At 47.7% G+C, this 11,832-nt stretch overlaps 1 protein-coding gene across 2 annotated transcripts; it reads right to left on the reverse strand.

Annotated features, from left to right (window-relative positions):
• Positions 1-531: 531 nt before the first annotated feature.
• Positions 532-11,416, reverse strand: DPH7 (diphthamide biosynthesis 7). 2 transcript variants are annotated; one of them, XM_081967292.1, is made up of 10 exons: positions 11,160-11,416; positions 10,237-10,394; positions 9,265-9,404; positions 7,826-7,913; positions 6,582-6,673; positions 5,158-5,324; positions 4,923-4,995; positions 3,877-3,942; positions 3,285-3,457; positions 532-2,089 (listed from the first exon to the last, which is right to left on the reverse strand). In XM_081967292.1, the coding sequence occupies exons 2-10, from the start codon at positions 10,387-10,389 to the stop codon at positions 1,641-1,643; spliced, it is 1,401 nt and encodes a 466-aa protein (XP_081823418.1). In that variant the 5' UTR covers positions 10,390-10,394; positions 11,160-11,416; the 3' UTR covers positions 532-1,640. The 2 variants fall into 2 exon arrangements, with proteins under 2 accessions (XP_081823418.1, XP_081823419.1); XM_081967293.1 differs by lacking the exon at positions 11,160-11,416 and having other exon boundaries at positions 532-2,086; positions 10,237-10,673.
• Positions 11,417-11,832: the final 416 nt, after the last annotated feature.

Consider the following 11,832-nt stretch of genomic DNA (forward strand, 5'->3'; position numbering starts at 1 on the left):
TCCAGTTTTACACTTAGTCCACCCGTAAGATATTCTTAGATGTTGACTGTATGGCTACTGTATTACTTCCCTTGAGCAAAGTGCATCCTGCTTTCAAAACTGACTTAAGCATGGCTGGATACATTCCTCATTATATAAAACAGCCATTCTCTACACAGGCAAATTTGGCCCAGTCCAAAGTAGTTTTCGACACAAGCTTTGATACTTGTGGCTCTTAATCTCTCTATATAAAAGCGAAATAGCACTCACGCATCATCACAAAATCTCCAGTACCGTAAAGCCTACAAACTTGAAATTTGGCACGTATGTTCCTCTTGGCTTCTAGGTGCTCGCTAAGAAAGGATTTTTCAAAATGACCATCAGATCGTTAGTATTTCTTATATTATTATTAACACGTCCTGATGCTAAGGAGTTAGGCCCACCTGAAAAGAACTCTGTTCCAACTGCCACTTGGGCATGGGCACGACCAGCACATGACTCTTCCAATTTAGACATTCTAGTTCTAGTAGCTTACATAAAAAGGACAGTGGATCTTAAAAGACAACATTTTATTGTAAAAAAAAGATCGAAAATATATTTTAGTCAAAAGGTGCTCTTTACAATGCCAATGACCATGTTTGTATGAAAATACCATAATTGGTAATACCTCAGATCATAAATATGCCCTTTGTTGAGGCCATTCCACACCACAAAGAGGGCTTGTGCTTGGATTTCGAGAAAATATCTTTGTGATTATCATTGGTTGCCGTTTTTAATTTCAACCTCTTTCCCAAGCTTGAATAAAACAGGTTCCCTATTTATTTGGGGGGGGGGGAGAGGAAAGGTGAGCCAAATGCCACTCCCATGATAAAGAATCTGGTGTTTGAGAACGTCGCAAGAGTCAAATCTTAGGGGGAAAGTGGAATTAACAGGGAATTAGGGAACCTGAACAAACGTATTTCTGCAGTACAAAAAGCTGTTGAAAAGGACCGAGTAAGCAATATAAAGAGGCTTCAAAAACTCACGGCTACTGGAGGCTCCCAGCAGTAATATAAAAACATATCGCTAGAAGACAATATTGGTAGCTCGGAATTGACTTGTGGGGTCCTTGATGCTCTCTGAGCTTGATGGTTTTCCTGCAGATGTTTCATTTACCAAACTGGGTACCGAAGTACCAAATGAGCTACCTGTTTATAAGTAGCTTACCTTGAAACTAGCGCCCTGCATCCAATATCCAAATAAGCAGGAATTAACACCAGACAGACAGGGAAAAGAATACCCTGCTCAAAGAACTAAGGAGGAGAAAACCACACCTCCACTGGGACCGAAAGGAGAAGCTACTGTATGTGAACGGGGAGCAAACGCCACACTAATTAGCACTGATGACGTTACCTAATTGAGTCATGAGACGTCTGCAAGAAAACAACCCAGAATCCCCAAAACCCTACAGTCCTCCTCTTCCTCCTCCACACAGCAGACTGCACTCCCTTCTAGCTCTGAAAACGTTACCTAGTTTGGTAATGAAACGCCTGCAAGTAAACGGCAAAAAGTTTAAGGACCTCACGGTTGAACTCTTGAGCTACACAAATATTCCCTTCGGTCCAAAGTCGTCCATCCAACACGTTTCTCCTGCGGATAGAAAAAAGGCTCTGCCCCTGGGTTTAAGCCAGAGGGGAGCTCCAGGTGACCTCCCACTTCCAAACGTGTAGAACGTGGTCGTAAAAGGAGCACGTTGCTAAGAGGCTGGTCTCCCGTTGGGCTTTAGCTGCATGGGCATCCCCATTGGCTTTGGTATCTGGAGCTCTTCCGTCTCCAGAAGGCCCCTGGGGGACCAAGGAGCCTTCCGCTGGGGATGGAGAGGCGGGAGGTTGATTCTCTTCTTCTTCGAGCAGCACATCGAAGGTGGCCGTGGGGGATTCGTAAATTATCTTGAGGTTCTTCCCTTTCACGTCCTCCCAGCTGGCTCTTTGCTCCTCCTGAATTGTCAGCGCGGCCATAGACGCCTCCAAAGACGCGCCCAGGGGAAGCCTGCACCAATCAGCGCCATAAGCCAAAGAATTGTGCAAGGCGTAGGAAGACAGGATCGTGCATTTCTCTTGGTTCTCTTCTACTAGGGGGAGAAAAAGAGGAGGGCTGTTGCATCTAGACATCACGACCTTCCTCATTCAAGTAATCCTCATCATTTTTTATCGACCTCATAATCCCTTTTCTGGCCAACTGAATGGAGCGGAGTGTTTACTGGCCCGATGCCCTTCCCGGTCGCCAATGCAGAGTTTTATTCAGCCGATAAATTCTCATTGTGCCCAGAGAGATAAATATCTGCCTCTACCTAGGATCAAACTCACAGCCTCCTGATTGTCAGGCGAGAGCTCCACCTCTACGCCGCCGCACCGCTTATTCCTTATTCAGGTAATGAGGTGAGGGAAATTTATGTTTTTTTTAAATTTTATTTACATTTTATTTTTTTGGGTTATTCCATCTATTAATATTTTTTACAAACAACTCGAGGTAATCATGCCGGGCAAGCGTAATTCCAAAGGCTATTTCCATCTGCTCTCCAATTGTGAATTTATATTCTGTCTTTTTCTCCCTCTATTCTGACCCAGGCTTCCCAAGAGCCTGAAGCAAACTCCTGGTCCGACAAAAACCCCTTTTATTAATTGACTGTGAATTCTGCTCACTCCCATCCAGCAAAGTCTTTCAAGGGAGGATTTACTTTATCTGGCTTGGAGAGCGACCAGGCTGATATCTGCAGAACTTGGCCAGGAGTCTCGGAGAGTCATGAACCAATGAAGCGAACTAATGGTCTCCTGCAAACTCCACTCCCCTTTCGCTCCTCTTTTATTTCCTCTGGGAGGGGCCATTCATCATCCACCTGTGGCCTTACTCCCAAGTCGACCCCTGTTCTTTAGCTGTTCTCTTCCTCTGGCAACTCTGCGCATTCGCACACTGGGACCAGGCTCCAGCTGTTCTTCTGCCTCACTGATGTCTGACTCCGAAGGCAGCTGATAACTATCAGACAGCTCTGGCCCCCTCTCTGCCTCCGACACAGAGCCCTCACCAGAGCCTTCCCCAGACTCCAGGACTGGCCCATCTTCCTCCCCAACCTCCTCACTGTCCGAATCTGCTGCCAGCTCCACTGGTCACTGGCGGGCCACAACAGTGGCAAGAGAGTTTGTAAAACGAGGGCTAGTTCGCTTAATGATTCATTTAGCAACAGAAATTTCGGGCTTGAGGACTGTCTGCATTTTGGAAATTATTACAGCTGAAGTCAGTAGGTGGCTTCCTCAAATCCAAACACTCACCTAAACCATTGGGACAACCGAGGATTACAAAGCCATTGTGCATGCAAGAAGCCAGCAGCCACTCCTCCTGGGACGGGTGCCATTTTAAGCGCCAGACGCCGCCTTCCACATGGGTGTCCGCCAGGGGCTGCTTCATCTTCCTGGTGTCCCACAGAAGGACGTGCTCGTCGTAGCTGCAGAAACGCAATCGAGAAATCTTTCTCCTCCTTTCCCAAAGCCTCCTACGTCCACAGCTGCCCCATCCCATACAGGGGTAGTCCTCAATCATTTGACCATTCGAAGCTATAACGGCACTGAACGAAGTGACGTATAACTGTCCTCGCCCTTCTAACCACCATTCCCATAATCCCCAAAGTCACTTGGTCCAAATCCAGAGGCTGACTCGTATTTATTGCAGTGGGATCACCTTTGGTGACCTTATGGGGTCGTAAGTGAAGAATGATCCTAAGTCTTTTTTTTTCCCCCAGTGCAAAGTTGTAACTTTGAAAGGCCACTGAACGGACTGTTGTAAATCGAGGACTTCCTGTCCAAGCGTGGGAAATTTCAAAGACATTCCCTCAAAGTGACTTCATCAATACTTTTGGAGACTCACCTGCCCGTAGCTAGCAGATTTTCCCGCAGCGGGTGACTCTGAATACTGCAGACCCCCATAGAATGCCTGGAATGAAAACAATGGTGAAATCTAAAAAATTTTTACTACCAGTTCTATGGGCGTGGTTTGGTGGGGTGGGAGGGGTGTCATGTGATTGGGTGGCCGTGGCTATGTAGTCAGGTAACTGCGGGGATTAAAAGACAGAAACTGACTTTAACAATGTCCTGCTGGAGCAGGGTTGGACTAGATGACCTCCAGGTCCCTTCCAGCCCTGGGCTATCCTCTGAAGCTAAGTCTAGTGCCAGGTTTGTAGTCCTTCTTTCCTCTCCTTTTTCTCTCCCTCTCTCCCTTTCTTTCTCTTTCTTTCTCCATTCTTTCCTTCTCTTTCTTTCATACTCTATCTCTCTCTCTTTTTCTTTTTCTTCTTCTTTCTTTCTTCTTTCTCTCTCTCTCTCTCTCTTTCTGTCTCTCTCTCTGTCTCCCTCCTTCCCCCTCTCTCTGTCTCTCCCTCTTTCTCTGTCTCTGTCTGTCTGTCTCTCTCCTTCTCTCTCTCTCTCTCCCTCTCTCCTTTCTTTCTTTCTTTCTTTCTTTCTTTCTTTCTTTCTTCTTTCTTTCTTCTTCCTTCCTTCCTTCCTGCTTCTTCCTTCCTTCCTTCCTTCCTTCCTTCCTTCTTTCCTTCCTTCCTTCTTTCCTTCCTTCCTTCCTTCTTTCCTTCCTTCCTTCCTTCCTTTCTTTCTCAGAACTCAGGGAAGGCTTCTGGGAGCAAAAACAGACCCACCCACCTCCTCGTTTCCGGAGTTTTAAAAAAATGCTTCAAAAGTTTTCTTTTAAAGTTCCCAAGGTCAGCTGTGCAACATGCGGATATGAGAACCTTTTTTTTTAACTTTTTCAAGTTTTTTTTACTACCAGTTCCGTCAAACCAGCCGTTACACACACACACACACGCACACACACACACACACACACACACACAGACACCCACCCCTCCTGCTTTCCTGGCACAAGACAGGAGCCGTGGATTCTTTTCAGAGATTCTAACTACTTACCGCTCGCTGGTGAAGAGAGGAGTCCTTGAGCAGCTCCTTGTATCCCATCCATGCAGTTTGCAGTCATCTCCACCTAAATCCAGGAAGAGAAGACCAAGGAAAATGAATTCCTAACATGAAGCTTTAAAGCCAACCTTGATTCACGCATCGCCACAAGGGTTGGTAAACGGTTCGCCCGCATTCAACTTGGCTTCCCGGGGACTCTCACAACTACAATCCGAGCAAACGCACACACCTGAGTACACGACGTGTGTGTTCCAATAGTCAAACGCAGCCACCCAGGCTTCAAAGTCATGTGCCTTCCATTGGTCCGAGAGGTGCACCGAAGAACCGGATTCGTCCACCGACAGCAAGCTGACTCTCCCTTTGGAATCGCTGCTGACCAGTCGCAGGGGGTGGCCGCTGCAGAGACAGCATGGAATAGTTAAAAAAAACAAAAACAAAGGCAATTCCTTTGCTGAAGAAGCAGGGATGAATGGTAAACAACTTGTTGGCTCTACTACTCTCCAGCATCAATCTAGAAAGAGTGCAAGAGAAGAGCAATGAAGAGGATTAGGAGGCTGGAGGCTAAAACCTATGAAGAACGGTTGCAGGAACTGGGTAGGTCTAGTTTAATGAAAAGAAGGACTGGGGAGACACGATAGCAGTCTTCCAATATCTCAGGGGCTGCCCCAAAGAAGAGGGAGTCAAGCTATTCTCCAAAGCACCTGAGGGCAGGACAAGAAGCAATGGGTGGAAACTAACCAAGGAGAGAGGCAACTCAGAACTAAGGAGAAATTTCCTGACACTGAGAATCATTAATCAATGGAACAGCTTGTCTCTAGAAGTTGTGAATGCTTCAACACTGGAGGTTTTTAAGATGATGTCGGATAACCATTTGTCTGAAGTGGTGTAGGGTTTCCTGCCTAAGCAGGGGGTTGGACTAGACAACCTCCAAGGTCCCTTCCAACTCTGTTATTCTATTCTATTCTATTCTATTTTCTTTTTTTCTTTTCTTTCCTATTCCTATTCCTATCAGAAGCCACGATGCAGAGTTTAAAACTCAGTGTGGGTTGTGCTTTGATGCTTGTAAGGAACAGGGGAATTTCAGAAGGTCCATGTTGGACAGGAATTAGATTTACAGATTGACAGAGTTGGAAAGGACTCGTATAGGTCATCTAGTCCAACCCCTGCCCAAGCAGAAGACCCTGGCCTATACCATTTCTGACAAATGGAAGTCCAGTCTCTTCTTGAAAGCCTTCAGTGATGAGAGCACCCACAACTTCCAAAGGCAACTTCTGTTCCATGGGTGGGTTGTTCTCACTATCAGAAATAAGCACCAGAAGTCTTCTCAGAAACTTAAGAGGGATGGAAGGGGCTATTTAATACAATAGTAGCAGAGTTGGAAGGGACCTTGGAGGTCTTCTAGTCCAACCCCCTGCGTAGGCAGGAAACCCTATACTGTTTCAGACAAGTGGCTATACAACATCTTCTTAAAAGACTTCCAGTGTTGGGGCATTCACAACTTCTGGAGGCAAGAGCTTGCCCTACTGTCTTGCTTAGCAACGTAAGCTTTGGGCTCAATTGCATTTGTAAGTCGAGGATTACCTGCGTAGGGAATTCTGGGAGTTGAAGTCCAGACATCTTAGAAGCATAGGGCTAGGCCCTCAAACCACTTACCACTGCTCTCGTCCCGTGGACCAATCCAATGACAAAGCAAGGCAATCGTCTCCCAGGTCAACACTGCACAGAGGTTGAAGCCTGCAGCTCTTCTACTGGAAAGAAAAGGAGGCTGTTCAGAATGTGGACGTGTCTCCAGCATCCGTTACGAAACGTATAGCATGATCATAGTGTAGACGTCAGGGTTCCGACGGACGCCCTAATTAAATCATGAGCCTCGAGCCAAGCTTCAAAAGAAATCCAGTTATTTATTGGGAGCAACAGGTTGGCACGTACCCAAGTGTAACCAGCTCTGACCCCCACGTAATTTATGATCCTGTTTCCCTCCCCCCTTTCCCTTTGAAAATGTTTTGCTTCTCATCCAAGAAGCTTCTTCAGGTCAGTTCTTGGATGAGAAGCAAAACATTTTCAACTGAAAAAAAATAAGCAAGGAAGTCCAGCTGCCTTTGGAAAAAAACCTGGGGCAACCATGATCTGAGAACCTCCACAGACATTCCCACTGATCCTTATTTGAATTTTTGCAGTCTTGTGAATTGCACAGTTGTGTCCGACCCATCGCAACCCCATGGACGACGTTTCTCCAGGCCTTCCTGTCCTCTACCATCTCCTGGAGTCCATTTAAGCTCACGCCGACTGCTTCGGTGACTCCATCCAGCCACCTCCTTCTCTGTCGTCCCCTTCTTCTTCTTCTTTTGCCCTCCATCGTTCCCAGCAGGAGGCTCTTCTCCAGGGAGTCCTTCCTTCTCATCAGGTGGCCAAAGTAGTTGAGTTTCCTCTTCAGGATCTGGTCTTCTAAAGAGCAGTCAGGGTTGATCTCCTCTAGGACCGACCGGTTGGATCGCCTTGCAGTCCAAGGGACTCACAGGAGTCTTCTCCAGCACCAGAGTGCAAAGGCTTCCATTCTTTGGCGCTCAGCCTTCCTTATGGTCCAACCTTCACAGCCATCCATTGCAACTGGGAGAATCATCGCCTTGACTAGACGCACTTGTGTTGGCAGGGTGATGTCTCTCCATCCAAATCTATGCAAGTCTTTTTCTGAATATTCTTAGGCACCTATCTCTATTTGCCTCTGTCGCCCTATTCCATTCTCTTTCGTTATTTGTTTATTTATTTTAATGCTGTTTCATTGGCTCCATGTTGTAAGAATCCCAAGGGAGAGCCTTCACCTTTCGTGGTGCAAAGACCTTAACCGATAAAAGAATCGCAGAGAGCCACAAAATGATTACGGATCTCTAGTCACCTACCTCGCTTCCCATCAAGTGGGCCAGCTTCACCACTCCCTGGGCATTTGCGATACCTAAAACAGGATGTCCTGCGATGGGAACATGGCACCTTGAAGGGGAACAGACAGCAAAGTCATTAGCAGAGGTGTAAGTAAAAAGAATCATTCCACTCCCTCCCTCTTTTGAAAAAAAGGAAGATATTCTGACCGAGGCTTCCCAAGAGCATGAAGCAAACTCCTTGTCCTGACAATAAAACCCTTTTATTAATTTGCTGTGAATTCTGCTCATTCACATCTAGCAAAGTCTTTTGAGGGAGGATTTACGGTCACAGACCTTCTCTGGCTTGGAGAGCTGCCAGGCTGATATCTGCAAAACTTGGCAGAGTCTCGGAGAGTCACGAACCAATGAAGTGAACTAATTGTCTCCTGCAAACTCCACTCCCCTTTCTCCCCTCTTTTATTTCCTCTGGGAGGGGCCATTCACAGTGCACCTGTGGCCTTACTCCCAAATCAACCCATTCTTTAGCAGTTCCCTTCCTTTGGCAGCTCTGTGCATGCGCACACTGGGAACAGGCTCCAGCTGTTCTTCTGCCTCACTGATGCCTGACTCTGAAGGCAGCTGATAACTGTCAGACAGTCCTGGCCCCCTCTCTGCCTCCGACACAGAGCCCTCCTCAGACTCCAGGACTGACCCATGTTCCTCCCCAACCTCCTCACTGTCTGACTCTGCTGGCGGGCCACAACAGGAAGAGCATTTCATTTCCATCTTGACTCAACCCAAGCCTTGGGTACAGAAACTATGACACTATCCGAAAGGATTAAAAAACACGCTACCCATTTTACAGAAGATAGAGCAAGGCAAAATAACATTTTATTTATCTATCTCCCACCTTGATTATCTTTACGCATAACTCAAGGCGGTGACCCTATCCAGCACAACTTCCTCCTATTTCCCCCCAAAAACTCAGTGAGGTCAGCTTGGCTGGTTTTCATGCCTACAGCAGCATTAGAACTCACCATCTGCTGGTGATCGCCTCCAAGTCACCCATCTGGCTATCCAGCTTAAGGTGGGTCTAGAAGTCACTGTCCCCTGGTGATTGGCCCGACGACACCCATTTGGCTTTCCTATTTAAGCAGGACTAGAACTCCCACGCTCCTGCTTTCTAGCCTGGTGCCTGAACCCCTTGGCTCTTATGCTCAAGAGACACAATTCCCTCCCAATTATGAAATATGTGGGCCATCCCGCGTGGAGAACCTCAGAATCTTGATGGTTGCTCCATGAAGTCCACCGTGGAGGCGGAGACCTTCAACTCAGGTCTGACCGACATCTCCATCTGAAAGCCCACCACTTTCTCCACTACGGGTAATTCTTTCCCGCACGGGAACTAACCCATCCCCAGCTAGTCTAGTTTCTCGAAGAAGTGAAAGCTTGCAAATGAAACGGATAAGCATCCATCCAACCATTTAACGTCCAATATAGCCACCGTTTCCAGCCTCTGGATCTCCGTCAGCGGGGTGAAAATTTGATCTTCGAAGGAATAGAGGTAGAGGCGTCCCAGGCGCACAGGGGTCTCGCTGTCCTCTCTAGGACTCTGACCAGGCTGTTCAGGAAGCAGAAAGAAAACAACAATAAGAAAGGGGGAATATTAACATTTTTTAAAAAATATAATAGAATCTAAGCAATAACTAGAGGCTGAAAGATGACATTACTATGTAGGCTTAAATAATATCATTGGCTCTAAAATGGAACATTGAAATATTGAATGACTAAAACAAACATGTATATTAATACTAGGATTACATGACACAAATATTATTAATATTATTATCGCTCTTTGTATCAAAATGAATTATACCCAGAGGCCACACTGTTCATGTAGGGATATTGATGTATATTTAAAAATAAAAATCCAACGAAACTTAAAAAGAAAAAAAAGACTAACTGCAAAACAATTTCATAAGTTTTCTATGGCTTCTTGAAAAAGTCAATAGGATAGGTTAGAATAGAATAGAGAATGAAGTAACAGAGTTGGAAGGGACCTTGGAGGTCTTCTAGTCCAGCCCCCTGCTTAGGCAGGAAACCCGACACCACTTCAGACAAATGGATATCCAACATCTTCTTAAAAAATGTGCAGTGTTGGAGCTTTCACAACTTCTGGAGGCAACTTCTGTTCCACTGATTAATTGTTCTAACTGTCGGGAAGTTTCTCCTCAGTTCTAAGTTGCTTCTCTCCTTGATTAGTTTCCACCCATTGCTTCTTGTCCTACCCTCAGGTGCTCTGGAGAATAGCTTGACTCCCTCTTCTTTGGGGCAGCCCCTGAGATAGTGGAAGACGTCTATCATGTCTCCCCTGGTCCTTCTTTTCATTAATCTAGACATACCCAGTTCCTGCAGCCCTTCTTCGTATGTTTATATATGTTTATATAGCTCACCTCATTCTCTGGTTTCTTCAGCTGGTAGGTGCCACATACTAAGATATTGTGCCAGCCTTCCACCGGGCACCATTCTACCGCGTCTGCACTATATTCGGTATCGACCACCTGCAAAGTTTTTGCTTTGCATTTGAAAGCCATGTTAACGTGCATTCATTCTGCGCCGGAGAAGAAATGGAGGAAACGAGAATTTATTATGGATTCCAATTCCCGCTGTTATATGGAATTTATCCAGCGATCAAAATACTAATTTGGCATATTGTCTGTCTCTTAGGGAGAAATCCTTTTTGGTCTATGGGTATTAAATTCATTTAAAAGTCTCTTCCTTCTTTCTGCCATTATTGATGCAAAAATTTTAAAGGGCCCCTCCCCAAGAGCCTCTCTCTGACCCTCCCCAATGGGACCCTCTCCAAAATGACCCCTCTCCAAAGGGACCCTATCCAAAGTGCCCCCTCCCAAAACGGCTCCTCTCCAACGCCCCCTCCCCAAAAGGGCCCTTCCTCCCCAAAGAGACCCTCTCCAACACCCCCTCCCCAAAAGAGCCCTCCATAAGGGCCTCCCTCCCCAAAGGGCCCCTCTCCAACACCCCTCCCCAATTGACCTTCTCCAAAATGCCCCCTCCCCCAAGAGACCTTCTCCAACACCCCCTCCCCAATTAGATCCTCTCCAAAGTGCCCCCTCCCCAAAGAGACCCTCTCTAACACCCCCTCCCCAAAAGAGCCCTCCATAAAGGCCTCCCTCCCCAAATAGACCCTCTCCAACACCCCCTCCCCAATTGGACCCTCTCCAAAGTGCCCCCTCCCCAAATAGATCCTCTCCAACACCCCCTCCTCAATTCCACCCTCTCCAAAGTGCCCCCTCCCCAAAGAGACCCTCTCCAAGCGGGAGGGCCGGGGAGGCGAGGCCGGCCTGGCAGCACCCACCGTCCCGGCGGCCCTTCCTGTCCTCGGCGCGGGCTGGGAAAGGAGCGGAGCGCCGAGAGAGACGCGCCTCTTCCTCTCCCCGCCTTTCTGGCCCGGCGGCTCGGCTGCGCAGCGCTTCCCCGGGCCGCAGGCAGGTGCCCCGCCAGGTATGCGGCCTGGCCCCGCCCCTTCCAGGCCGGGGAGGGGTAACTCCGCCCCTTGGAGGGGGGGTCTTCCCCCCCACAGGTGGAGCCGAGCCTGGGTTGGCTTCTCCAACCTTGCGCCCGCCAGCTGGTCTGGGAAGACTACAAATCCCAGCAACCCCCGCCCTTCTCGCCTTCCAGAGCCTGCCGGGAGTTGTAGTTCTCCTTCCCTCTCCCCCCCTTTTAGCTAAAATTTAGGAAAAATGCAAAATAAATAGGGGAGACCTCGTTGTCCCCGGGGGGGGGGCTCTGGGGTTGGGGGGCAGCTGGCACCCTCCAGCTGTTTTTGCCCAGCAACCCGCAGATTTTGGGGTTCGTGCAAGGTTGAGATGGGGGGGGAGTATTGAACCCCTGCACATCTGGAGGAAGCTGCCTTGTCTTGCAGGGCGGGAAGAGGTTACGATGGGATGTGGGGGGGGGATTAAGAGGGGCTTTTTTCCTGATCGGAAAAATGCCACTTTAATTGCGGAATAGGTAAAAGGTCAAGGTTC

Source organism: Natrix helvetica (genome assembly GCF_964273705.1).
Source record: "Natrix helvetica genome assembly, chromosome: 15".
In the NCBI taxonomy this organism is placed as follows: domain Eukaryota; kingdom Metazoa; phylum Chordata; class Lepidosauria; order Squamata; family Natricidae; genus Natrix; species Natrix helvetica.

Coding starts and splice junctions, on each gene's coding strand:
- DPH7 (XM_081967292.1), bottom strand. CDS start 10,389: ATGCACGTTAACATGGCTTTCAAATGCAAAGCAAAAACTTTGCAGGTG. Junction 7,914..9,264: donor GCTATATTGGACGTTAAATG/GTTGGATGGATG, acceptor TTCCCCTTCAAG/GTGCCATGTTCCCATCGCAG. Junction 2,090..3,284: donor CGGTTGTCCCAATGGTTTAG/GTGAGTGTTTGG, acceptor TTCTCCCCCTAG/TAGAAGAGAACCAAGAGAAA.